General features: G+C 56.4%; 3 protein-coding genes and 1 pseudogene across 3 annotated transcripts; 1 reads left to right on the top strand and 3 right to left on the bottom strand.

Moving 5' to 3' along the window:
* Positions 1-1,816: 1,816 nt before the first annotated feature.
* Positions 1,817-14,837, bottom strand: LOC134562202 (serine/threonine-protein kinase pim-1-like). Its single transcript, XM_063419626.1, is given in 9 exon segments — positions 1,817-1,923; positions 2,160-2,339; positions 2,985-3,281; positions 3,284-3,350; positions 3,534-3,584; positions 3,714-4,111; positions 4,256-4,470; positions 11,944-12,002; positions 14,736-14,837. Coding segments are annotated over 9 exon segments (1,476 nt in total).
* Positions 14,762-18,184, bottom strand: LOC134562055 (zinc finger protein 239-like; annotated as a pseudogene).
* Positions 18,185-19,911: 1,727 nt separating this feature from the next.
* LOC134562103 (zinc finger protein 586-like) lies at positions 19,912-21,206 on the top strand. Its single transcript, XM_063419561.1, has one exon. It carries the CDS (start codon positions 20,267-20,269, stop codon positions 20,945-20,947), a length of 681 nt encoding a protein of 226 aa, XP_063275631.1. The 5' UTR covers positions 19,912-20,266; the 3' UTR covers positions 20,948-21,206.
* A 1,016-nt stretch (positions 21,207-22,222) lies between these two features.
* LOC134562201 (ultra-long-chain fatty acid omega-hydroxylase-like) lies at positions 22,223-26,103 on the bottom strand. The gene is given in 14 exon segments (XM_063419625.1): positions 22,223-22,403; positions 22,503-22,585; positions 22,670-22,734; positions 22,816-22,869; positions 22,872-22,948; positions 23,019-23,148; positions 23,223-23,289; positions 23,627-23,890; positions 24,369-24,500; positions 24,811-24,938; positions 25,254-25,307; positions 25,694-25,787; positions 25,789-25,839; positions 26,038-26,103. Coding segments are annotated over 14 exon segments (1,446 nt in total).
* Between the last annotated feature and the right edge of the window lie 779 nt (positions 26,104-26,882).

Raw genomic sequence — 26,882 nt, 5'->3', positions numbered from 1 at the left:
GGGGACTGCACTGGTGTGCCAGAGGAGACAAAGAAGCTTCAGCTTAACCTTAGTGAGGTGGGTGGGTGGGCTGGGAGAGTGGGGAGGCTCAAGGGGATTCACAGAGCTCATCCTGCTGGAAGGACAAGGAAAAGGGAGTGGGAACTCAGCACTGAGGAGAGCTGAGGGCTGGACAGCAGCTCTCACTGACACTAAAATGCCACAGGACCTCGGAGATATTGCTGCTCTTCAGCCAGTGACAGGATGAGGCCCTAAACCTGGGGCTTGGTCTTCCTTGTGGTGAAGGCCATCAAGGAAGGCAACAGTGTGACAGAGACTGTGATGGGCTGGGAACTCAATGGGGGAAAGGAGGGAGCAGCTGTGAAATTTAAAAGTAGGTGGGGGAGAGAAATCTGCAGGGAAGGGCTGAGCTACACCTTGGGCAAGTTGATAAATGTCATTTGGGGTCATCCCAGATTGATTGCATTTCAGAAGTTCCTGATCAAGTTTAATTTTGGAGGGTGTGATGTTTTCCCTCGGAGATGTACACTCTGCAAACTTGAGCTGCATTGCCCAAGTGCTCAAGCAAGTCTCTGCTGCAGGTCACACCATTTCTTCTTTGGCTGATTCTGGCCTGGGGCTGAGCTCCAGCAGAGCCCTGGCAGAGCCCAGAGCAGCCTCAGCATCCGCAGAGCCCGGCTGCAAGGAGAGAAACCAGAACCTGCCCGTCAGCTGAAGGCTCCTGTCCCCCTTGTCCCATTGCCCACCGTGCCCAGGCCATGCTGGCCATGCCCAGAGCGGTGCCCAGAGCTGCCCATCATTGCTGCCCTTGGCAGCAGAGCAGGAGGGCAGGACATGTGCCCAGCCTGCAGCCAGCCGTGGCACATCCACCTCCTCAGCAGCTGCCCACAGCAGGATGCTCCTGTGCTGGCTGCCATCTCCCAAAAGCTCTGATCCCACCCAGGCCAAGAAGACGGGACCCACCTGATGCCATCTGCCGCTGGAAGAAAAGCTGCTCCCAAACGATGTCCTCAGCCTTCTCCAAGGGCATGGCCCATCCACGGCACGGCTGGTCCCAAGCACTTCCCCGTCCAGACTGGACAACACCTAGAACACTTCCTTTAGAGAAACAAACAGCAAATTAATGAAAATAGACTACAGACAAAAAGGGAAAATGAGGGAAATGGCACAGTGGATACTGCGGGCTGTTGGCAGGGCCAGGACCCCACACCCATTTCACACCCACCCCAGCTCATGCCCCCCAGCCCTGCCAAAATGCAGCTTGGCGCCCACTTTTGCTTCCACCCCAGCAAAAGGGGGAACCTTTGTTTCCCGGCCAGCCTGTGCAATGCCCGAATCTGGGAGCATCCCCCTGTGTGTGCACTCATCTGCAAATTCACTGTGGAGCCTGGCTTTGAAGAAGGTGCCAGAATCAAAGTCCATCATCTTCAGCTTTGTGGTGGCCTGGTCGAGGAAGAGGTTTTCATCCTTGATGTTGTCCTGGCTGTCTCCAGCAGCAGCAGCCCCACCTGGCACAGCTTCTCCAGGGGCTGCTTCTCTTTCCCTGGGAGTGAGACCAGGCTGTCAGTGTTCTGCCCAGGGCCCCAGCTGGCAGTGACCCAGGACAAGCCAAAGCAGCTGGGATGGCAGCCAGCAGTGCTGGGCAGAGCAGCTCAGCTCCAGCACAGGGGCTGTGTCTTCCCATCTGATGACCCCTGTGCAGTGACACTGGCAGGACAAAAAAGTCTGGGTCCTTTGCTTCTGATTGCCAAGGCATGTGTGGAGCTGGAACTTACCAGGGCCCTGCATCGCTGTTTCTGTGGCTCTCTCCCTTCTTCTATGGCAGATGACTATCCTGCATCCAGGGATGACACAACAGGTCTTCTACTGAAGGCCGGTCCACATCCAGCATGGATAAACACCGCCGGATGACATCTTGGCACTCTGGCGAGAGAAACCAGAAACCGCCGGTCAGTTGGAGAAGGCTCCTGTCTGCCCCACTGTTCCCATTCTCAGGCCATGCTGCATTTGCTCAGAGCTGGGCCTAAACTTTCCCAGGAATTCCCTGTTTTGGAGGAAAGCAGGACAGCAGGACACGTGCCACCTCCTCAGCAGCTGCCACAGCCCACTGCTGTCTCCCAGCACTGGCATTTCCCCCGTGCCCAGACATGAGGATTCACCTTGAGAGAGCCGTGGTGGCAGCGAGAGCTGATGGTCCCAGCTGATCTTGTGGCCCCTCCTGAAAGGGTGCTCCCCACACACCATCTGGTGCAGCAGGATGCCCAGGGACCAGACGGTAGCTGGCTGTCCATAGTACCAGCCAAACTGGTTCCATTCCAGGGGACTGTATGACGGTGTTCCTATGGAATACAGATGGAGTTCATCAGGGGGATGCTGCTGCTCCCAGAGCCTGGCCCCAGCATCCCTGGGCGTGCAGGGGCTGCCCCAGTGGCACGTGGTGTGACCTGCTGCCCTCTGGCCAGCACCTGGGACTTCTGTACGAACTTAGGGTTGGAAAAGAAGCCACTGGTGTTGGAAGGTGGCAGTGGAAGCCCTGGCAAGGCCCAACCATGACAAGCAAAACCCACTCAGTGCTGGGGAAAAACCATGCCTTACTCGTCCCTGCCTGCATTGCCCCAAAAACCATTATGAACCCAAAGCAAACCAGGCAATCACAGCAGTCCAAGCCCTTTCTCACCTGCACACCAAACTGGCTGGTGCACATGTTCTGGCTCCCCTCTCAGCCACCCCCACCCACGGGTGCTTCTGTTGGGCTGGCTGCCCCAGCCCCAGTCCCAGTCCCAGGCAGAGTGGCTGGCAAAGGCTGCCAGCAGGGCTGGAAGCTGGTCCCCCCACCCACTTGTGTTCAAAAGCAACTGGGCTGAAGACTCAGTGCCATGAGTGGCAGGGAAAGGGAGAATCCCCAGAGCCACACCCAGGCTGGGCTGTGAGATGTTGGGCCAGGAGATGTCTGGAATGGGGAGCACACCCCTGCGAGGGCTCACCTGCAAAGTGAGTATAGGCTGTGTCTTGTAGGTAGGTGCCACAGCCAAAATCGATCAATTTGGCCTGCCCGGTGGCCAGGTCAAGCAGGATGTTCTCTGGCTTGAGGTCGCGGTGCAGGACCCCGCAGCTGGTGCAGTGCCGCACGGCCTCCAGCACCTGGCGGAACAGCTCCCGTGCCACCTCCTCGCACAGGAACCGCCGTGCCCGAATGAAGTGCTGGAGGTCCTGAGAACGCTCCGGGCGCTCCATGATGATAATGATGTCTTTGGGGAGCTCCAGCCACTCCAGCAGCTGACGACACCAGGGAAGCCAGTGGAGACCTTGTGCAGCAGCACGATCTCCAGTGGTGCGCTGGTGCCGTTGGGCTGTGGGAGGAGCACAATGTTGTCAGTGGGGCTGAGGCCGTGCCAGGGGTCAGGGACCCCTCAGCCAGCCCGGGATGCTCTGCGCCCTTTGCTGGCCCCACGCCCGCTCTCCCTCCAGGCGTCCTGTCGGCTTCCACCCTGCCCGGCATGGCCCAGCTTCTCCTGCTGGCCCCGCTCACTCACCAGCTCACCCCAATGCCGGACACGGTTCCGTGGCACCCTTTTGATGGCCACCTGCAAGCCAAGGGGAGCAGCAGGCTGAGCTCACTGCCTGCCCTGCCCAGCCCCAGCCTCCTTCTCCTTCGCCCTCCTCCTCCTCCTGCGCCCCTTCCTTGTGCACCCACCACCGGCCGCGCCACTCACCGGGGCACGGTCTGAGAGCCGTGTGGCCGCCCAGACGCTGCCGAAGCCGCCGTGGCCCAGCAGCGAACCCAGGCGGTACTGCTCCTGGAGGGGCTGCTGCGCCTTCCCTGCCGGCGAGACGCGGCTGTCAGCGCTCGGCCCGGGGCCAGGAACGGCCCCCGAGCGCCCCTCGAGCGGCCCGGGCTGGGCATCCCCAGGCATTTGCTCCTGGCAACGGGACAGCAGCGGCTCAGGGCCAGCGGCCGCGCTGCCAAGCGGAGGAGCTTGGGCTGGGGAAGCCGCAGTGGAGGCGGCGGGAGCAGCCGCACCGCCTGTGTCCTCTGCGGGCCCAGGGACGAGCTGGGGCCGGGGCCGGGGCCGGGGCCGGGGCCGGGGCCGGGGCCGGGGCCGGGGCCGGGGCCGGGGCCGGGGCAGGGGACGGGGCCGAGGCTCGAGCCGGGGCTGGGGCTGGGGCTGGGGCTGGGGCCGGGGTCGGGGCTGGGGCCGGTGCCGGTGCCGGTGCCGGGGCCGGGGCTGGGGCCGGGACCTGGGCTGGGCTCGGTAAAGGCGCAGCCAAAGGCCAGCAATGCTGCCCCAGCCCCAGGCACTGATGCCCGCCCAGCAGCGCCATCGCCAGCACTGCCAGAGCCGGGCGAAGGCGAGACCGCGGCGGGACGCCCGGGGGCAGGGACGGGGCAGCCCCGCCCGGGGCCGGGGGTGGGCCCGAGGCATGGCCCGGCCCAGCAGGGAAGAGGGAGACTGGGTTGGGAGGGGGACACTGGGAAAGGGAGAGGCTGCGGGACTGTGGGAGAGGGAGAGGGGAAGCACGGCTTGGTCAACAAAGCCGCTTTTTTCTTCTCTGCTGCTGCCGCTGCTGCCGCTGCTGCCGCTGCTGCCGCTGCTGCTGCTGCAACTGAAGCTCCAGGGCCGTTTGTCCCCTTGTCAGTTTTTTCCGTTGCCCCCTCTGCCTCGCACCGAGCCCTGCACTCCCCGGGGCAGCCCTGAGCCTGTCCAAACACGGGAACTTCGCCGTTTTCAGTCAGGGCCCAGTCTTGACTCCTGCATAGTGACAGAGGAATCCCCTTGGCTGTTGCTGTGCATTGTCCCTGCTGAGGGTCAGACACTGTCACAGCACATTCCCTGAATGCAGAATTTGTACCTGACCCAAGCACTGCACTTGTGTCTCCGGCATTGCTTTCCAAGAAAAACGGGAAGGCAAACTGGATGTAGCTGATGGTATTTTACAGTGTCTAAATCTTGCCAAGTCTTGGATGTCAGAGGTGTGACCCATTTAGAATTAATGAGATGGAGAAGTAGTTTAAGATGGAAAGGGTGACACAGAAATAAACAGAGAAAAACATCTTGGATTGTTTCTTTCCACTTTCATTTTTATTTTAAAAGCTGTTTCAGCTTTCCCAGAATCTTCTCCACAGTCCTGTCTGCTCTTTCCAAGAACCTTTCCTGGAGAACAAGTTGCACCATCTGTCACAAGATAGCCCACCCATGCAGCTTCTCTTGACTTTCCACAACATGCGTGAAGCAGGAGTCTTGCAGCAAAGCAGGAGAAAGGTTTTGAGAACTTGACAACTTTTTCTTTCCTTTCCCCATGTGGGCTGGGGAGTTGTGCCATTGGGAAGGTTTTCATTGTTCCTGTTCTACCCGAAGCAAACAGGACGGGCTCCCAGGGGTACCTACTGGGAGTCTGTTATCGTCCACCCAAGCAGGAAGAAGAGGTGGACAACTTCTTCTCTAAGAAGCTGGAGAATGTTTCAGGATCACCAGCTCTTGTTCTCGTAGGTGACTTTAACCTACCAGACATCTGCTGGGAACTCAGTACAGCGGCAAAGAGGCAGTGCAGGAAGGTTTTGGAGTGGATGGAGGAGAACTTTTTGTGACAGCGGATGAGTGAGGCCAGCAGGGGAGGGACTATGTTCGACCTGTTGTTTGCAAATAGAGAAAGGCTGGTGGGAGATGTGGTGCTTGGAGGCTGCTTGGGGCACAGGGATCATGAAATTACAGAGTTCTCAATATGTGGTGAAATCAGGAGGGACATCAAAAAGATTTTTACATTGGACTTCTGGAGGGCAGACTTTGGCCGTTTTAGGAGACTTATTCAGAGAGTTCCTTGGGAAGGAACCCTTAAAAACAGAGGAGTCCAGGAAAGGTGGGTGTGCTTCAATGCAGAGATCTTGAGGGCACAGGAACAGACTGTCCCTGTGTGCTGAAAGATGAGCTGACAAGGCAAACGTCCAGCCTGGATGGGCAAGGAGATTTCAGAGGAACTTAGGAACAAAAAGAGGATGTATCATTTTTGGAAGGAGGGTCAGGTCTCTCAGGAAGTATTTAAGGGAACATGTAGGAAAAAAAATATTAGGGAGGCCAAAGCTCAGTTTGAAGTCGTTTTGGCACCTTTTGTAAAGGATAATAAAATATGTTTTTACAAATAAATTAATGGCAAAAGGAAGGGTAGGACCAACCTTTGTTCTCTACTGGATGTGGGAGGGAACTTAGGAACTGCAGATGAAGAGAAGACAAAAGTGCTTAACTGAGCCTTCTTTGGCTCAGCCTTTAGTGGGAAGACAGCTTGTCCTCAGGACAGCTGCCCTCCTGGCTGGTAGATGGTGTCAGGGAGCAGAAAGGTGCCCCTGTTATCCAGGAGGAGGCAGTCAGAGAACTGCTGAGCCACTTGGATGTTCAAAATCCATGGGCCCAGATGGGATCCAGCCCAGGGTGTTGAGGGAGCTGGCAGATGAGCTTGTGAAGCCACTCTCCATCATTTCCCAACAGTCCTGGCTCACTGGTGAGGTTCCAGAGGACTGGAGGTTGGCCAATGTGTTGTGTCACCCCTACACCAGAAGGGTAGAAAGGAGGATCCTGGTAATTATAGGCCAGTTTGATATGGGAAACATATCTAAAATTCAGAATTTTAGAAGCATTTAATGTGCTTAAGCAGATGGAGGGGAAGCAGAAATATACAGCTTATTTAGCAATCCTGTAAAAGCAGAAAAACAACTTGTAGCAGAACACATGAGGATTTATTTGCTAGCTGAAGGCCATAGAGATAAGATGTATATTGTGTATATTGTGAAAACTCAGTAAAGCAAGACTTAGGTATAGTGAAAACCCCATAAAGCAGAACCTGTGGCTTAAGAAATCAGAAAGAACCAGGCTCGTGGTTTTGGCCAGGACAAAGTGACCTGGGAGTTAGCCAAACCTTCACTGCACCTGCCCAGAGGAAGAGGTCAAACAGTGAACAACTGAGGAAGACCTCTTACTTCATCAGAAGACCCCAGCCTGCAACCACCAGGAGATGTGACACCAGAGAAGACTAATTATAATAGGAAGTGCAAGGAGGCGGAGAGTGGGCAGAGAATGGGTGGGGAGGGAGGGGTTGTTTTGTGGGATCTGAGTGTATTTAAACCTTAAACCTGTCTCAACCAGGTACGCAGGTATGGTGGAAAATCCCCCTTGTGTCCCAGATGGAAATAAAACATGCCTGCTTTACAGTTTGAATTGTTAAATCCTTATCCCACAACTCAAGTCAGCCTGAACTCAGTACCCAGTAGGGTACTGCAGCAGTTTATACTGAGTGTCATCACACAGCACCTACAGGATGGCCAGGCTATCAGACCCGGCCAGCACGGGTTTAAGAACAGAAGGTCGTGTTTGACCAACCTGGTCTCCGTTTATGACCAGGTGACCCGCCAGGTGGGTGCGGGAAAGGCAGTGGATGTTGTGTACCTGGATTTCAGCAAGGCCTTGGACACTGTCTCCCACAGCACACTCCTGGAAAAGCTGGCAGCCCACAGCTTGGACAGGAGCACTCTGTGCTGGGTTAAGAACTGCCTGCATGGCTGGGCCCAGAGAGTGGTGGTGAAGGTTCTGCATCCAGCTGGTGGCACCAGTGGTGTTCCCCTGGGGTCTGTGCTGGGGCCAGTTCTGTTCAATATTTTTACTGACGACATGGATGAGGGGATTGAGTCTTTCATTAGTAAATTTGCAGCTGACACTAAGCTTGGACCGTGTGTCCATCTATTGGAGGGTAGGAGGGCTCTGCAGAGAGACCTGGAATGACTGGATGGGCAGAGTCCAATAGGATGAAGTTTAATAAGTGCAAGTGCTGAGTCCTGCATTTTGGCCACAAAAACTTCCTGCAGCACTCTAGGCTGGCAAGAGAGTGGCTGGACAGCAGCCAGGGAAGGGGACCTGGGGCACTGCTGGACAGCAGGCTGGACATGAGGCAGCAGTGTGGGCAGGTGGGCAAGAAGGCCAATGGCTCCTGGCCTGGATCAGGAATGGTGTGGCCAGCAGGAGCAGGGCAGTGTTTCTTCTCCTGTATTCGGCACTGGTGAGGCTGCACCTCGAGTGCCGTGTCCAGTTCTGGGCCCCCAATTTAGGAAGGACATTGAGACGCTTGAGCACGTCCAGGAGAGGGCAACAAGGCTGGTGAGGGGCTTGGAACAAAAACCCTGTTAAGAACGGCTGAGGGAGCTGTGGTTGTTTCGCCTGGAGAAAAGGAGACTCAGAGGTGACCTAATCGCTCTCTACAATTCCCTGAAGGGTAGCTGTAGTCAGGTGGGGTTTGGTCTCTTTCTCCAGACAGCAGCTGACACAACAAAAGGACACAGTCTTCAGCTGCCCCAAGGGAAATACAGGATGGATATTAGGAAGAAGTTTTTCACAGAGAGAATGATAAAGTACTGGAATGGTCTGCCTGGGGAGGTGGTGGAGTCACCATCCCTGGATGTGTTTAAAAAAAGATTGGATGAGGCACTCAGAGCCATGGTTTAGTTGAGGTGTTGGGGCATGGGTTGGATTTGATGCTCTTGAAGGTCTCTTCCTACCCAGTCATTCTGTGAATTCTGTAAGAAATTTAGGGTCAGCTCTGGTGGCTCATTGCCTCCTGGCCCAGGGCACAGCATCAGGAAGGTCTTTGCGTTCCAAGGCTTTGCTGCAGCCAAAGAAATCTCCTGGCTCAGGGTCACCTTTCCTGCTCAGCCAGACCCAAGAGTGCCACAGCAACAGCAGAGAATGGCAGCATTGCCATGGGCTGGCACAGCAGGGGGAGATTTCCCCCTTGAGAGTGGCTCATATTGCAGTTTTTGCATTCAGGCAGCTCCAGATCCCTCAGCTTTGGTTGCGCAGCAGCTGGAAATGCAAGTGCAGGAGCTCTGTTCATGCCCAGCCACAGCAGGTGACAGCAAGGACAGGCTCCTGGCAGCGTGACATTGGTAGGCAGCTCCTTCAACAAAAGCTGGGGGCTGGAACTTTGCGCAGAAAATGCCCTGATGGTCTCTGCACCAGGCAAAAGGAACAAAGTTTCAGTTCTGGCCTCTCTAGGGAGCACCAAAATGATTCCTTTAAGGAGCAAGGTTTCATTGCCGGCTGTTCCCCAAACCCCAGAGGAGAGCCCAGGGGCCCAAGGAGCTGCGAGCAGGGACTCTGCAGGAGCCGGGACAGCGAGAGAGCCCGGGCTGAAGGTCAGCCCCGGGGCGGGCAGGGCCTGGGAGGGGGCACAGCCCGGGGGTCCCGCAGAGCCTCCCTGCTGCAAAGGCCCGGCTGGGACAGCGGGGCAGCTGCCGGGAGCCGTGTGCCAGGGCCGGGCCGCGGGTGGGTGTTCAAAGCGCCTCCAGGGGAGCAGCTTTTTGTCCCGGCCCGGGGGCATTCCCGCGGGGTCGGGGTCCCTGCGAAGGCGCAGGAGGGCAGGGTGGAAGGGGTTAGTTTGTGGATTTGTTTGTGGATTATTTTTTGTGGGGATCGATGGCTGGTTGGGATTTTATTGTTTTGGGAGGGGATACGGGCAATGTTTTTTTGTGAGATGCCCCCGGCAGTTTGAACCCCCTTGGGTGCGGGGAGCGCTGGCGCAGCCCCGGCACGGGCGGGGCGGCCCCGGGCGGGCTGTGGGAGCCGGGAGCGGCCGCCCGGGCCCGGAGCCGCCGCCTTGGGCCGGGAGCCCCCCGGGCAGAGCTCTGTGCTCGGGGCCCAGGCCCGGGCGGCCCGGGGAGCTCTCGGTGGCCCGTGGGCCCCGGCGCAGGTGGGTCCGTGTGGCCGGGCTCCCAGGGGAGCGGAGCGGCCCGGCCGTGGCCGTGCGGGGCCTGTTGGGGCTCGGGGGGCCGGGCTGGGCCGGGCAAAGGCTGAGGGAGAGCGGGGGAAGCGTTGGCACAGAGGCCCCGGGCTCCCCGTGCCCCCCTGGCCACGCAGCCGGGCTCGAGGGCCGCCTCGCTCAGACCCGGCCCCGGCTGCGGGGGTCCCCGGGGGCCCTGGGGAGGGGGCGGCGGGGGCTGGCGGAGCTCTGTGCCCGGGGCTGGGCGCGGCTGCCCAGGGAGCGGGGCATGCAGGGTCTCCCCATGGTGGGGCTTGCTCTGCCCGGCTCAGGGGCTGCATTGTCAGCCCAGAGACACGTGCGGATCGCCCGGTACCAGCAGCGCTGGGAGGCAAACCCGGGAATGGGGGGAGCATAAAAGGGCATTGCAAGAGCTGGGGGTGTTCCAGAAGCCTGGACAGGTTGGGAGTGTTATAAATGCCAATCCAATATTCCAATTAAAATAATAATTTGGTTTATTAACAGAGATCAAATTACAGAATTTTGGTAAACCCACCAACAGCGGAGATACTCGACAGTCTTTTTCCCAGGAAAATGACAAGGGTGAACCTTGAGACACAGAATCTGGCCGTCTGCGGTCTCCCCCTAGGTTCACAAATTTGCCCGGTTCCGGGCTTAGTTTTTATACATTTTATTCTGCCCTTGGCAATATTTCCCCATATTTCCCTTTGTGTCCCAGCTAGCTATTCAGTGTCTCCGACTAGGCTGAAAAGAGTTCTTTCTCTCAGTTCATATGTAAATGTCCAGTTTCTATAGATCCTCCTGGCTGATGAATGGTCGAGATATGGATGATGATGCTTGATGCTCGGTGAGGGTGTTGGATGGGGTGTTCATGGCCCTGCCGCCTTATCTTGATGGGTCTCCTCCCGGTGACTGAGGAGGCTGCTGGTTTTCCTGTAAACCATTTGTCTATTTCTGAATGTAAATTTCTGGGGTGGTGCCTGCCTTTTCATAATTTGGTTTAACAAGATGTTACAGGGTGTCCTGAAACATACTTTCATAAAACACACATATATATACAGTTTTATAGTTTTCAATAAATTTCATTAACTATAAGAGTATGAATTAACATACTACATTTTTCACAGAATCAAGTTGTAAGACTCCTGTTTCCTTGGTGGACACTGGCTTTTGGTAGTGTGGCTTCTCTGCACAGTCCCCATCCACTTCCACCCCCATTCCATCCTCCCCTGTCCATTCCCAGCCCACCCCAGTCCCACCCACAAGCCCGTCCCATGCTGGGACCAGCACAAGGCAGTGGATCCCAGCAGAGCGTGTGAGGAGTGTGGGATCAGCCCATCAACACCGACAGCATTTATGGGGCCCTGGCAGGGACTCCAGGACAGCCTTTTCCCAGGGAAATCCTCTGTGCTGCACAAATCTCAGCCCTGGCCCCTATCAGGGCAAGGCCCAGCTCAGCCCACACTGCCGTGCCCAAACCCAGCCCATTTCCTGCACGCTTTTCCACAGGATCAGTTCATTCCCGTTCCCACTGCCCCATCCCTCTCCTTTCCTCCCAGCACATACGTAGCCTCCCTCACACACCGTCATTACCACGGACCCGTAACAAGGAATTCTGGCTCGAGGCATGGGAAATAAGGATTCACTTTAGTCTTTCTTGAGATCTGGCTGTTGAAAGGCTCCAAACCTACAGTGTTTCCTATAAATCTTGGGAACTGGGGCCCTGGAGCCTAAGTGCCACAGCCAGCTGGGCCCTTCCACAGGAGGAAAAGTCAGGGGTTTTTCAATTCCCTAAGGCTGATCCAGTTGCCATCACCCAAGCCCCAGGAATAAACAAAGCAAGTGGATTAGTGCCATTAAAAACATGGAAACAGCCCAAATCCCACCATCAGGTTTGCTCATCCAGGTTTGCTGGGGAAGGGTTTTGTCTCCTTTGCTGCTGAAAGCCAAAGGGAGATTTGGAAAGAGCACTAAGATCCCTGTGGGGTTTAGGGATGTTTGGGATGATCAGTCAGTGGGATGAGCTCAGGGCATGGATGGGGTCCCAGAGCCTGTGCTGGGTCAGGCACAAGAACAGGAGTTGGATGGAAAAGGGGTTTTCCCATGTTCTTCTGATGGAGAAATGCAGCACAATCCCTTTCCCTGGAATAGCAGGCCTGGAGCTGGTGCATCCCTCAGGCCTTGTACCTGCCCAGGTGCTCACGGGCAATGATCACTCGCTGGATCTGTGCTGTGCCCTGGTAGATCTGCAGGGAAAACCAGAGACAGGTGAGCCAGCAGCTGGGAAAGGTGTTTGACCAGAGTCTGCACACCTGTGACCCCTCCCTGCACCAAGCCAGGGGGCAGGAAGAGGCAAAACTTGGAAAAATTAGTGTGACAATGACCCATAAGAGGCAATAAGCACATCCAGGTGTGTGTTCAGTGCAGGAGGGATCCAGGGATCCCCCAGGCAGAGCCCAGGGTGACTCCAGGACAGCAGAATTTGGGGATTTTAGTATTTCAGCTCCCAATCCTGCCTGAAGCTGCTTTGGCAAATCACTCCCGTACCTGCAAATCCACTTTCTCTGAAGTCACAAAATCAGGATAATATTCCCTGTAGTCAATATGGTGCGTTAATTCATGTTCTTATCACAGAATCACAGAATAATGAGGTTGGAAGAGACCTCTAAGATCATCAAGTCCAACCTATGCCTTAACACCTCAACTAGACTATAGCACTAAGTGCCATGTCCAGTCTTTTTTTAAACACATCCAGAGATGGTGACTCCACCACCTCCCTGGGAAGAAAATTCCAGTGTTTTATTACTCTTTCAGTGAAAAATTTTTTCCTAATATCTAACCTGTACTTTCCCTGACGTAGCTTGAGACTGTGTCCCCTTGTTCGGTCAGTTGCTGCCCGGTGGAATGGATATTATGGATTATAGTATGTTAAATCATAAACACAAACTGTAACTATGTCACATAAAATGTAACCTTAGTTCCAGCCAGCCACGGAATTGACAAATTCCAAGGCAGGCAACACCCAGAAACCACCTTTTAGGAGGAGACAATGAAATGTTGGGAACCTGGGGCACCGTCATTGGCATCAGAAAGGAGGAACATTAAAATAAGCAATCAGTTCTTCCTCCCAAACGCAGCAGAGTCATCAGAGCTCCACCATCTCGCTGATCACTGGAGGAGAACATCTGTCCATTCAAAATTTCGGCTCCCATTCACTCACGGGAGGACCCAAATTGACACTTCTCCCTCCCATAGGAGACCCCATTCAGCAGACCAGTGACGCCGATAAATTCGAATAACTATTCCAGGGAAACAAAGAACTGTGGGGAAATCTTATGCCAGGGGCAAAATAAAGTGTATAAAACCGGGACCCCAGACGGGGCCAATTCGTGAACACTGGGGGACTGCAGTGCGACAGAGGCTGCTTTCCGTTCACCCTTTGACGATCCCGGGTTATCGTCACCGTAACTCCGCTTGTTGGTTTTACTGAAATTCTGTAATTTGACTTTTTTTAATAAATCAAATTATATTCCAATTGGCACAGTTAATTGGCATTTATATGATACGATAGGATATGATGATATGATATATGTTATATTACATTACATTGTCTTATGTTATATATTACATTATGTTATATATCATATATCATTATCATATCATATCTTATATAAACAAGGGAATAAAAATAGGTATAATTTGCACCATATTTAGAACATATGATAATAATCACATGCTAATACATAAATGCAGAACCCAGTGTTATTTTTATAAAATAATGTCATTTATAACAGGTGGAAGTGGGGAGTGCTGGGCGCTGTGGCTCTGCCCGGCAGCTGTGGAGCCCGAGCCAGAGGAATTTCCTGTTTCTTTTCCTCTCTGACACCTCTTTCTTAATTCTCTACCTCACATGTCTTGTTCAGTGTAAGAAACGAAGCACACTCCGCTGAAAATTTTTAAGAGATTTAATAAAGCATAATAAGAGATAAAACAGAAAGCAAAAGACACAGGGGCCTGGCAAAGCCACTACACACCCACTGCTTCAGTCTGCAGTCTTTTATACCGTTGCAGATGTACCGCAATCTTAATTCAGATTTTCTGCAACCTTGCACAATTCAATAGTTGAACACGTCTCAGGTCTAGGGTGGTCCTCTGATGCCACTTTAAGGAGTTTTGCTATTTCTCCTTTTATGCTCTTCTGCTCTCCGTTTATGCTATCTTGGAAATATACATTGCAATAATAATCATATATTAAAATACATCCTTTGCAAGCGCACTTACATCTTGTGAAAGCCTCTCTTCCCCTTTTACACTGCTCAAAGCGTTTACAAATTTTATCCTACGTCAAAGCGGTTAAAAACTTACCATAACTATTTACAAGCAATTACAATTTTATAATTAAAGAAAATAAATTCTAGTGAAAGTCAACTACTACACAATTGTTTAGAACCTTCAATAAAATAAATCTTAAATAAAATCCATAGGTTCTGGTGCTATGGTCTCATGTGCACCTCACTGGGGTAGAGGCGTCTCTCCTTCCTGGCCCTGCAGCCCACAGCCAGGGGCCCTTCCCACTGCAATGGTTCTGGGATTCTGTCAGGGACTCACTTTCCTTTTCTTCTTCCCTCTGCTCTGAGCTGGCAATGGGCTGGAAAATGTCCAGCAAACCAACCTTTGCTGTCTGCTTTGTCAGCCTACACAGCTTCAGGACCTTGTCACCTGCCCCTTGGGCACAGCTCCCCTGGGCAGCAGGGCAGAACCGGCACCTGGGAGCCTTGGGAATTCCCCTCTGGGATCCACGGCACACGCTGGGATGATCTGGAATTTCAGTGTCCATGACACAGCACCCCATGCCCCTCCCAAGAGCCCTGAGTTCACTTAAACCCATCATCCCCCACATTCCCTGGAAGTTCAGCCCATGTCCCCACCCATGCCCGTATCCCCACCATGCCCCCATTCTTGGCTCTCCATGTCCCCACCCATGCCCGTATCCCCACCATGCCTCCAATCTTGGCTCTCCATGTCCCCACCCGTGTCCATGTCACCCCCATGTCTCCAGCCATGTCCATGTCACCATTCATGGCCACATCCCCTTGGGGTCCTGTTGCATCCAGGTGCCCACAGGTGGCCAGGAAGATGTGCAGACCACCAGCCAGCTCTCTTCCTGTCTTGGTCTGACAGACAGGAATCTGCTAGGGAGGGGCAGGACCTCCCTAGGGGTAGAGAATTCAAATCCTCTCCCTCCAAACGATGATGATGTAGAAAATGAAGGGGGGCTTTCAGGCAGAAGGATGGGGCCAGGAAGAACAGTTCTTCACTGGTATGTTGTGGATGCATGGCTGGAAAAGCAGGGACATGTGCACAATCCTGCTCTTAGCTTAAGGGATGAGTAGAGGATGAAACGTCCTTGAACCATTCCTTAGATGGGATAAGGAGGAAGTAAAGCTTGGAACAATAGCTGTAACAGGATGCTAGACAGGATGCATTGACCATAAGTTAGGGAAGATTTGCAGCATTTAGTCTTGTGGACAGAGCTTCTGAACCAATTATGTCTACTGCAAGGACGTGTGAAAACTATGGTTTAACCAATGATGTTCAGAGTTAGGTGCATGATATGCTTAGCACAGTATAAATGTAAGCCAAATAGCTGAATAAACGAGCAAGATTTTTAACTCATATTGAGTGCTGTCTTGACTCTGGCTGATTCCCCGGCCAACTGTAGGTATGACAAAGCAAATAAACAACAACTACAGCATTAATAATAAACAGAACCAGGAACCTCGAGGGCTTTCTTTCACAAAGCCTGGGGCAGTTTGATCCCGGTGGCCCAGCAGGACTCCAAGAGACCAAGCTGGAAGGGTGGAAAGCCCCGGGCTGGTGGATGAGCTCAGAAGTTCTGCGCTGGTAGCTGGAGCGGCAGGGATGTCCCGGCAGGGCTGGGCAGGGCTACAGAGTAGCAGAAAGCCTCAAAGCAGCCCCGAATACGCCGCGATGGCGAGACGGCGGGCCCAGCAGGGCAGGAGGAGGCGAGCTCAGAATCCCTGGGCAGACCAGCACATGAGCACATGATGGCAATTTCCCAGGGCAAGATGCAGTGATGACCGCGAGCTCTTCCCGCAGAGAGCACCAGCCCGACCATCCTCTCTCCCATGCCCAGAGCAAGAGCGAGCAGCTGCCCCCAGCTCTGCCCTTTACCTCCCCCAAAACTCCACTTATCTCCCCCCTCTGAGGGAAACTCTCAGAGACCCAAAAACAACAGGTGTAGCCCGGTGCTGCCATCTCCTTTAGACACTTCTTTCTTTAAATCAAGCACACAGTTGCTAGACTTCTAGCAACTTATGGGAAAAAAATTCTGTAAGTGAAAAAGAAACAAATGTAATCCCCAACACTTGCACACATGGATCACCAGGACCATGGATCCCCAAGGCTCTGCCTAATGGGGCCCACTGGGGATCATCCAATGGGCTCCTCCAACAGGGGATGGAGTTGGAGCAGTGCACAAAGCTCTTCCCACACACAGGGCACTTGTAGGGCTTCCCTTCCTGCTGCCTCCATTGCTCTTGGGCCACGGCACAGCTCTGGGACAAGCTCTTCCCACACTCAGGACACTGTTAGGGCCTCTCTCCGCTGTGCATCTGCCGGTGGACAAGCAGCTTGGAGTGCTGGATGAAGCTCTTCCCACATTCTGAGCACGTGTAGGGGCATTCCCCAGTGTGCACTGTCTGCTGCATGATCAGGCCAGAGCTGTCATGGAAGCTCTTCCCGCACTGCCCCCACACACAGCGTCAGATTCCAGTGTGGAGCATCTGGTGACTTTTGAGGTGGGAGCTCTTTCTGAAGCCTTTACCACATTCCTCACACTCATAGGGCCATTCCCCAGTGTGGAACCTCTTATGGCGGATCAGGTTGGAGCTTTGAGTGAAGCTCTTCCCACATTCCCCACACTCATAGGGCCGTTCCCCAGTGTGGACTCTCTGGTGGATCATCAGGTCAGAGGTGTCCCTGAAGTGCTTCCCACATTTCCCACACTCGTAGCGCCGTTCTCCAGTGTGGATCTTCTGGTGCCGGAGCAGGCTGGACTGGACAGCGAAACTTTTCCCACACTCCCCACACTCATAGGGCCGCTCCCCAGTGTGGATCCTCTGATGGCAGATCAGCTGGCAGCTGTCCCTGAAGCTCTTCCCACATTCCTCACACTCATAGGGCCGTTCCCCAGTGTGGATCCTCTTGTGGACAATCAGGTGGGAGCTGTGAGTGAAGCTCTTCCCACACTCCCCACACTCATAGGGCCGTTCCCCAGTGTGGACTCTCAGGTGGATCATCAGGTGAGAGGTGTTTCTGAAGCGCTTCCCACATTTCCCACACTCACAGCGCCGTTCCCCAGTGTGGATCTTCTGGTGCCGGACCAGGCTGGACTTTGCACAGAAACTCTTCCCACATTCCGAGCACTGGTGCAGCTTCTTGCCATTGTGAAGCTGTTCATGCACCACCAGCTCAGAGCTCTGGCCACATCTCTGGCTGCCTTCCTGGCACAGGGTGGGTCCTTCCTCCTCGGAGCACCCTAGCATGGGTTTGGAGCCCCTCCTCGGGCGGGATCTCAGCACCTTTTCCTCCCCATTGCATTCCTGTGCCATGGGGCCGCTCAAAACAGCCTCTTCCACGAGGTTCTGCTGAGGGGATTTGTCCTCCCTGGCCTCCTTGTCTGGGGGAGGAAGGACAAGGACAGGATGGGATTTGCCTCCGTGCCAGAGGCAAGGGCAAGGAGATCCCCCCAGTGCATCCCCGGCAGGACGGCGTCGGCAGCGGGGTTGTCCTGCAGCCGGGGCCAGGCTGGGCTGGGAGATGGAGCAGGAGAGAGGGGCAAAGGGGCACTGACTTCCTCCTCACCTGCCTGGGGATCCGCAGGAATCCTCCTCTTCCTCACAGCCTTCTCCTCCTCTACCCAGCCAAAGTCTGGCACTGGGAATTCCTGGTGTGGGAAAGACATTCTGTGAGTGCATTGGCTTTGAAGTTCCTGCTGTTCAAGTCCATCTCCAGAAGTCACCACATGTCTGGTGTCCATAAAATCCTCTAAAAATCAAGGAGTCCAAAAACACTGTCCCAGGGCTTCCCTCTTTCCAGTGTCCTTCCTTTGGGGTTATGGGGGTCCCTCTTCTCAGAGCTGCTGGGGGGCCCGTGGGTCCTGGGCATCCCCCCTCTCCCGCCTCCTGCTTCGGCTCGCTCAGGGGGTTTTGGGGCTGCCAGGCCTCATCATGCCCTGATTCTGACTCGGCTCCCAGCTGTCCCAGGGTCCCCTTCCTCAGCATTCCCCCACTCCAGCCACTCAGCGCTTCTTCCCCCACTCCCCGACAACACTTGCAGGCTCGGGGGGCCCGGACCCCCCTCATCTCCAGCCTCCACCACCCCTCCAGGCTGCCGGAGCTGCCCCAGCTCTGCCATCGCCCCGCTCCCCCCTCCGGGCCTCCCGCCCTTCATCCCCGCCTCTCCCGGAATTCCCAAAACCAACGTCCCGCCCCGCCGGCACCGCGCGATCGCTGCGTGGGACCCCAAAATCCCCCCAGGGGCAACTACGGCTCAGCTTTGCACTCCTGCATGATCTGAAAATATCCCCATCTCCTCCTCCAAAAAACCTCCCAGGGACATGCAAAGATATTTGCGGCGCGATTCTGGAATCTCTTAGCTCCCAACACCATTCCAAAAACCCACCCCCCCCAAAAAAAAACCAAAACCAAACCCCCAACCTCTCGGGGACCCCCGGACAAATTTGGGGTGAGCTCCCTCTCCCTGGTCACCGGCAATGCTGCGGGGGCCGGAGGTGCGGTGGGCTCTGCGTGCCCCTGGTCGAAATCCGTCGCTCTTTTCCTGTTCCGGCTCCTCCTCCTCCTTTCTCCCTCCTCCTCCTCCTCCTCCTCCTCCACCAGCAGCACGACCCCCCTTCCCCCCATTTCCCCGGACCGCGGCCGCTGCAGCACCGGCGTTTGGGTGGGGAGACCCCACCAGGGATGGGTAGGGGGCTTGGGGACAGTGTGCACCCTTATTATCATTTATTAAAACGCTTAACAGTTTAAGAGGAGTGTGCTTCGTTTTTCTCATTGAACAAGAAGCGTGTGGTAGAGAAATAGGAAAGCGGTGTCAGAGAGAAAAAGCAATGGGAAACACCTCTGGCTTGCAGCTGCCCCCGCAGCGCCCAGCGCTCCCCACTCCCACCCCCCTGTGCCACCCCTGGTAGCCAGGCACCCCCGGGAGCGGAGTTTGGGCTCGGGGGGCAGGGGGACGGCACGGCCGGGTCTGCCCTGGGGGGAGCCCCGAGCCGCCCGCCCATCCCCGGGGGCTCCCGGGGGCTCCCCCCTACCCAACAGCGGCGCTGCGGCGGCCGCGGGGCAGAGCGGGCGGGAAAGGGGGGCCCGGGCTGGGGGCGGAGGAGGGGCGGGAGGAAGAGGAGGGAGAGACGAAGGGGAGGAGCAGCAACACGAGGAGCACCGCGAGGAGGGGCAGCAGGAGAGGGTCGGTGTTCCACGGCGAGCCCGCTGAGGCCACAGCTCCGCTGGGCGCGACCGCATCGCATTGCCCGGCAGCCCGCAGGTGACGGGGAGGGGAATCTCGCCCCAAATCTATCCCGGGATCCCCGGTACGGCTGGGGGGTTTTGGCTTTTTATTTTTGAGGGGATGTGGGGTGTGGGAGGGGAAGGAATGTGGGGTTTGGAACTCGCAGATTGCAGAGTGGAGTGTTTGTGGAGGGGTGGTGGAGGCTGGAGATGAGGGGGGTCCGGGCCCCCCGAGCGTGAAAGTGTTGTCGGGGAGTGGGGGAAGAAGCGCTGAGTGGCTGGAGTGGGGGAATGCTGAGGAAGGGGACCCTGGGACAGCTGGGAGCCGAGTCAGAATCAGGGCAGGATGAGCCCCGGCAGCCCCAAAACCCCCTGAGCGAGCCGAAGCAGGAGGCGGGAGAGGGGGGATCCCCAGGACCCACGGGCCCCCCAGCAGCTCTGAGAAGAGGGACACCCATAACCCCAAAGGAAGGACACTGGAAATAGGGAACCCCTGAGAGAGTGTTTTTGGAGTCCTTGATTTTTGGAGGATTTTATGGACACCAGACAGGCGGTGACTTCTAGAGATGGATTTGGACAGTGGGACCTTCAAAGCCAATGCACTCACAGAATGTCTTTCCCACAAACCAGGAATTCCCATTGCCAAACCTTGGCTGGATGGAGGAAGAGAAGGCTGTGAGGAGGAGGAAGTTGTCCTGAGACCCCCAGGCAGGTGAGGAGGAAGTCAGTGCCCCTTTGCCCCTCTCTCCTGCTCCATCTCCCAGCCCAGCCTGGCCCCGGCTGCAGGACAACCCCGCTGCCGACGCCGTCCTGCCGGGGATGCACTGGGGGGATCTCCTTGGCCTTGCCTCTGGCACGGAGGCAAATCCCATCCTGTCCTTGTCCTTCCTCCCCCAGACAAGGAGGCCAGGGAGGACAAATCCCCTCAGCAGAACCTCGTGGAAGAGGCTGTTTTGAGCGGCTCCATGGCACAGGAATGCAACGGGGAGGAAAAGCCGCGGAGATCCCGCCCGAGGAGGGGCTCCAAACCCATGCCAGGGTGCTCCGAGGAGGAAGGACCCACCCTGTGTCAGGAAGGCAGCCAGAGATGTGGCCAGAGCTCTGAGCTGGTGGTGCATAAACAGCTTCACAATGGCAAGAAGCTGCACCAGTGCTCGGAATGTGGGAAGAGTTTCTGCACAAAGTCCAGGCTGCTCCGGCACCAGAAGATCCACACTGGGGAACGGCGCTACGAGTGTGGGAAATGTGGGAAGCGCTTCAGGGACACCTCTGGCCTGCTCCGCCACCAGAGAGTCCACACTGGGGAACGGCCCTATGAGTGTGGGGAGTGTGGAAAGAGCTTTGCTGACAGCTCCGGCCTGATCTCCCACAAGAGGATCCACACTGGGGAACGGCCCTATGAGTGTGGGGAGTGTGGGAAGAGCTTCACTGAAAGCTCCAACCTGATCCGCCACAAGAGGATCCACACTGGGGAACGGCCCTATGAGTGTGGGGAGTGTGGGAAGAGCTTCACTGAGAGCTCCAGCCTGATTGTCCACCAGAGGATCCACACTGGGGAACGGCCCTATAAATGTAGAGAATGTGGGAAAGGCTTCAGGAAGAGCTTCCACCTCAAACAACACCAGATGCTCTGCACTGGAATCTGACCCTGTGTGTGTGGGCAGTGCGGGAAGAGCTTCTGTGACAGCTCTGGCCTGATCATGCAGCAGACAGTGCACACTGGGGAATGCCCCTACACGTGCTCAGAATGTGGGAAGAGCTTCATGCAGCACTCCAAGCTGCTTGTCCACCGGCAGATGCACAGTGGAGAGAGGCCCTAACAGTGTCCTGAGTGTGGGAAGAGCTTGTCCCAGAGCTGTGCCGTGACCCAAGAGCAATGGAGGCAGCAGGAAGGGAAGCCCTACAAGTGCCCCGCGTGCGGGAAGAGCTTTGTGCGCTGCTCCAACTCCATCCCCCGTTGGAGGAGCCCATTGGATGATCCCCAGTGAGCCCCATTGGGCAGAGCCTTGGGGATCCACGGTCCTGGTGATCCATGGTGGGAAGACAGCTGGCTGGTGGTCTGCACATCTTCCTGGGCCCCTGGGGGCACCTGGGCACAGCAGGACAAAAATCTATTGGGATGCAGACCAGCGTCAGGAATTCATTATCGACAATGAACTTTTTTACTTTTGACCTCAAGAAATCCCACCTTTTGCATCCAATTGTTTCTTCTCTAGGCATCAAGGAATACTGGGATGTCTTAAGAGTCTTTTCCAACCTAAATCATTCCATGATTCTAATTCTTTCTAACCCTTCCACAGGCATCTTCCAGAGCCAAATGGTGACGGACTGGGGCAAAAACCCAAGATTTTGGAGACAATGGAGTGGAAACTCCTCTAAAAAGGTTTCTTTCCAGCCACCCAAGCACATGGATGTTCAGCCAGCATGGACACGTACATCCTTTTATTTTGGCCTTGATTTTCTTTCGTTGTTCATTGTTCATTGTTCTTCATCCTTTCACCCAACACTGGGGTAAAAATAAAAGCTTTTATCTAAGACATTGATGGAGACTATGTGGGTCATGGCTGGGGACACTGTGGGACATGGATGGGGACATGGTGGTCATGGGGCCTGGGACATGGACATGGGTGGGGACATGGCTGTGGATGGGGATATTGGGCATGGGGGGTCACAGACACAGATGGTGACATGGGCATGTATGGCCATGCATGAGGACATGAGGGACGTGGCCATGGATGTTGTCAAGTGGCCTAGGGGACAAGTCTGTGGGTGTCCATGTCCATGCCATGAGGTTTGCCATGACCAAGGACAACACATCCCCACCACCACCACGATACTGTCCCCTTCATGGTACTGTTAATTCCCTGCTCTTCCTCCAGACACCTTGCAGAGTGTCCCCATGTCCTGGTGGCCCGTGTCCCTCAGGCCAGTCCCACCAGTGGCTCCAGCAGCAGCCAGATCCCGTCCTAGGCACGCAGGATCAGCTCGGGCTTGCGGCGCGGGGGTGGCCTCGCTGCGTCCCTCGGCAGCACAAACCGGGCCAGGGTCAGTGCCACTACCACCTTCATCTCAGCCATGGCAAAGCTCTGCCCAATGCAGTTCCTGCCACCACGGCCCCACTGTCACTGTCACCCCCCTGTGAACCCAGCCAGGGACAGGGGTGGCACTTGGGGACACTCCTGTCCCCTCCGCAGCGCGTACCTGGGCTCAGCAGAGAAGGGGATGAAGGATGATGGGGACCGTCCCTTGCTATTCTCTGGGCTGAACCTCAGGGGGTTGAACACCTGGGGGGACACCGACACCGTCATGCCGAGGGGACACAGCTGTCACCACTATGGTGACAGGGACACCTCGTAGCCTGGCCCTACCTTGGGCTTGGGCCAGAGGTCTGGGTTGTGGTGGGTCCCGTAGATGCTCATCAGGCAGATGACCCCTGGTGGGATGGGAATGGCCACTTTAGGGACAGCAGATGAGGGTGGGTGGTGACACAGGGGATACCCTGGCCATGCCATACCCTTGGGGATGACACGGCCATCACGCAGGGGGATGTCCTCGGTGCAGCGCCGGACACAGCAGTGACAGGAGGGTACAGCCGAAGGCTCTCCTTGATGCACATGGTGGTGAAGGGCAGCTGGGACAGGTCCTCCCTGGGGACAAGCAGGGGTGGCACCGTGTCCCAGAGCCACATGGCCAGGGGTGGCCCTGGGGACATTTCACCATTCAATGTCTGCAGTGTCCTTGCCAGCCAGGAGCTGCTGGACCTCCTGGCGGCACCTCTCCTGGTGCTCAGGGTGGCTGGCAAGGTTGTAGAAGAGCCATGCCAGGCCACTGGCCGTGGTGTCGTGGCCTGTGGGGACATTGGGAGAGTGAGGGGACACTGGAGTGGCTCCCCTGCAGTGGCACCTGGGAGCTCGTGCTCACCCTCAAACATGAAGGTGTCAGCCTCAGCTGCTATGTCCTCATCTGACAGGGTGTGGCCGTTCTCGTCCTGTGGGGATGAGATGAGCCCCGGGCCACCTGGGGCCACCAGTCTATGGCCAAATCCCACTCATGGCTACCACTCTACCCCCATGGCCACCACCCTACAGGCACCACCATCCTACTAGCCACCAGCTCTATGGCAAATGCTGCCCACAACCACCATTGTTCTCCTGTGGCCACCAGTCTATGCCCAACCTCCCTGTGGCTACCAGCACCCCACTGGCCACTGGTCTATGACCAACCCTTCCATGGCCACCACCACCCTCTTGACCACCATCCCCCCATGGCCACCACCACCCTCTTGGACCTCCCTCAGGCCTCCATGGCCACCATCCCAGCTCCACCTTGGTGAGCAGCAGGAGGTCGATGAAGTCCATGCTGTGTCCCTGGTGGCCATCCAGCCAGGCCTGCTGGCCCAGGGAGGCGAGTGCGTGGCGCTGGCGCTGCACCACATCGGCGGTGAAGGTGTGGACGGTGGCGCAGGCACGGGCGAAGCGCTGGCCGTCAGAGGAGAGGCTGTAGAGCCACCACGGGTGGAGGAGTGGCCAGAGCTGGTGCCGGACCACCAACGAGCTCAGCTCCAGGATGGCCTGGAGGTACTCGCTGGGCTTTCTGCAGGAAATGGGGACAGCAGGGGACACCGTGGCCACCAGCAGGGCCAACATTGGGGCCATTTGGGCCACTAGAATGACCAATGGGGACACTTGCAGTGTGGCCAAGGGGCAACGGTGAGACCAGGATGGCCAACAGGGATGACGGCGGGGCCATTAGGGCCACCAGAATGACCAGTGGGGACAATTGCAGGGCCAGGATGTCCAAATCGGGACAATGGTGGGACCAGGATGGCCAACAGGGACGATGGTGGGGACATTGGGGCCACCAGAATGACCAATGAAGACAAGTGCAGGATGGCCAGGGGGCAATGGTGGGACCAGGATGGCCAACAGGGATGACAGCGGGGCCACCATGGCCCACAGGATGGCCAGTGGGGGCCATGGTGGGGCCTATACGGTCACCGTGATGGTCAGAAGGGACCATGGTGAGGCCACCACAGCCACCAGGATGGTCAGTGGGGACAGGTGACACTCGCTCCTGGCAGTGGCTCTCGTGGCTGATGATGCACTTCTGGAGCGTGTCCAGGGTGAGGAGGCTCAGGGGCTGCAGCACCTCCAACTCCACCGGCCCCCCGCCAGCTGCTGCTGCTGCCTCGCACTTGGCCTGTGGGGACGGACTGGGTCAGGGAGGGAACAGGGAGGGGGTCAGGGACAAAGGATGGGGGCAGGGGGTGAATTTGGGGGTGGGACAGGGGTGGGAGAGGGGGCAGAGTTGGGTTTGGGGTGTGGGACAGTACAGGATTTGGGATACAGGACGGGACTCGGAGTGCAGCAGTGGGTGCAGGACAGAATTGTGGGTGCGGGACTCAGGATTTGGGGTGCAGGTCAGGATTTGGGGTGCAGGTCAGGGTTGGGGGTGCAGGTCAGGATTTGGGGTGGAGGTGGGGGACTCGTGCCCATCTCGGATCTCTCACGAGCAGCATGCGGCTGCTCTGGTTGAAGATTCCCAGGTAATTCCGGAGCACGTCCCCGTGGAAGGCGGGCGTCAGGAGCCGCCGGTGCCGCACCCAGCGCTGCCCACCGCTCAGCAGCAGCCCCTCCCCTGGCGAGGGGACACCGGGGTCCGCCGAGGGGACCCAGGGGAGCTGACCCTGTCCCCCACCTCCCCTGTCCCTTGTGACACACCCGAATCCATCCTGGGGGCACCCAGGGGGTCTGACCCTGTCCCCCACCTCCCATGTCCCCTGTGACACACCCAAATCCATCCTGGGGGAACCCAGGGGTGATGTTTCCATCCTCCACTGCCCCTGTGACACAGCCAGATCCATCTGTGGGGCCACCCAGGGGTGCTGTGACACCCAGCTCCATTTGCAGGGCACCCAGGGGTGCTGTCCCCACCCTAGCCCCCTGCACTCACCCAGCCAGGCCTTGAGGAAGCCGTAGAAAATTTTGTCCTTGGGGGCCACGAAAGCTGCAGGGTACAAGGACGGGGTGGGCAGGGATTCACTGGGGTGGCATCGGGTCCCCTGGGTGGGGACACTGGGGATGAGGCCACCCTGTCTGCACCCATTAACCCTCAGGTGGGGACCCTGGGGTGGGGACCCTCTCCCAGCACCCATGGCCACTAAGGATGGGGGTTGGGGGAAAACCAGAGCTGGACATGGTGACACCTTTGGGTGGCCTTGGGGAATCCCATGGACAGGTTGGTGGCCACTATAGGGTGGCATTTGGCCTTGCTGTGGTGACACCGCTGGGATTGGGTTGGTGGCCACTGCCTGGGCCCTGCCAGGTCTCTGTGCCAGGTGTGGTGACACTCATGGGTGGCCCTGGGGTCCCATCTGGTGTCCCATGTCCTACCTGAGGCACTGAGGAGTGGCCGGAAGGTGCTGGGGTGGAAGAGGAGCAGGACGGGCAGCCAGGGAAGCCCCCACCAGAGGCAGCCATGACGGTACCCGGGCCACCAAGGCGTCCACCTGCTGGAGGCCTTGCTCCGTGCTCTGGCCCTGGGGACAACAGGGGACAGCTGTGTCACTGGGGGCACAGGTAGGCTTGGGAGACGTGTGTGTCCTCAGAACACTGCCAGCCTTGTGGACATGTGTGTTTGTCCCCACTGTCCCCTCGCAGGTGCCACCACCTTCTCCTCGCTGTCCCCCCCAATTGCCACCACCCCATTCCTTCTGTCCCCTTGTAGGTGCCACTACCCTGTTCCTGCGGTCCCCTTGCAGGTGCTGCCACCCCGTCCTCACTATCCCCCCTGCAGGGGCCATCCCCTCTGTCCCTTGACAGGTGCCACCACCCTGTCCCCCCGTCCCTCTGCTGGCACCTCCACCTCATCCTCACTGTCCTCCCAAGTGCCACCATCCCATTCCTTCTGTCCCCTCGCAGGTGCCACCACCCCGTCCCTGCTGTCCCTTTGCTGGTGCCATATAGATATATGATCAAGGGCGAGGGCTGTTCTGTTGGAAACTTTTTCAAGTACTGCTTGGAGTCTGATGATCTGATTCAACAAATAAATCGGGGTATGGTGTCCCCAGGACCCATCTTGAGCCCAGGTGACAGGCCCATAAGTTTCAATGATTTCTTCTAGGGTCCATACTTTACTTTTCCACTTTTGGGTCCCCCCTATCTCAACTATGCTTCTCTTTTTCTGGTTAGTCTTTCTCAGGTCGTCATATACTGGAACTCCCCAATTTGATCCTGATTTCTTTATGAGTAAGAAGAAGGCAGGTTTAATAATTCCTATGGTGCAACTCCCAGCCCAGTCCCCTGGCAGTTTGGTGTAAGCTGTATTTCTGCAGATCCAAAAGAATTGTTCAGGAGCCTCCCAAAAGGTACCGCTTGTTTCTGGTGGACATTCCCAATATTTGGACACTTCTCTTTACTCCCCAAAAGGGATTTATCTCTTTATCAGCACGTTCATGCAGCCCATACCCTCATGACAGATGCACCCTTTCTCTTTCTTCTCAATGGACCAGTAACGATTGGGTTCTTGGGGAATGTACTTAGGGCCTAAAGTTTTTGTTATTAAATATCTTTTACAAGCTGT

The sequence above is a fragment of the Prinia subflava genome, chromosome 26 (genome assembly GCF_021018805.1).
Source record: "Prinia subflava isolate CZ2003 ecotype Zambia chromosome 26, Cam_Psub_1.2, whole genome shotgun sequence".
NCBI classification, from domain to species: Eukaryota; Metazoa; Chordata; class Aves; order Passeriformes; family Cisticolidae; genus Prinia; species Prinia subflava.
Note: the sequence above shows the minus strand (reverse complement) of the source record. Positions and strands in the feature narration are given on the sequence as shown.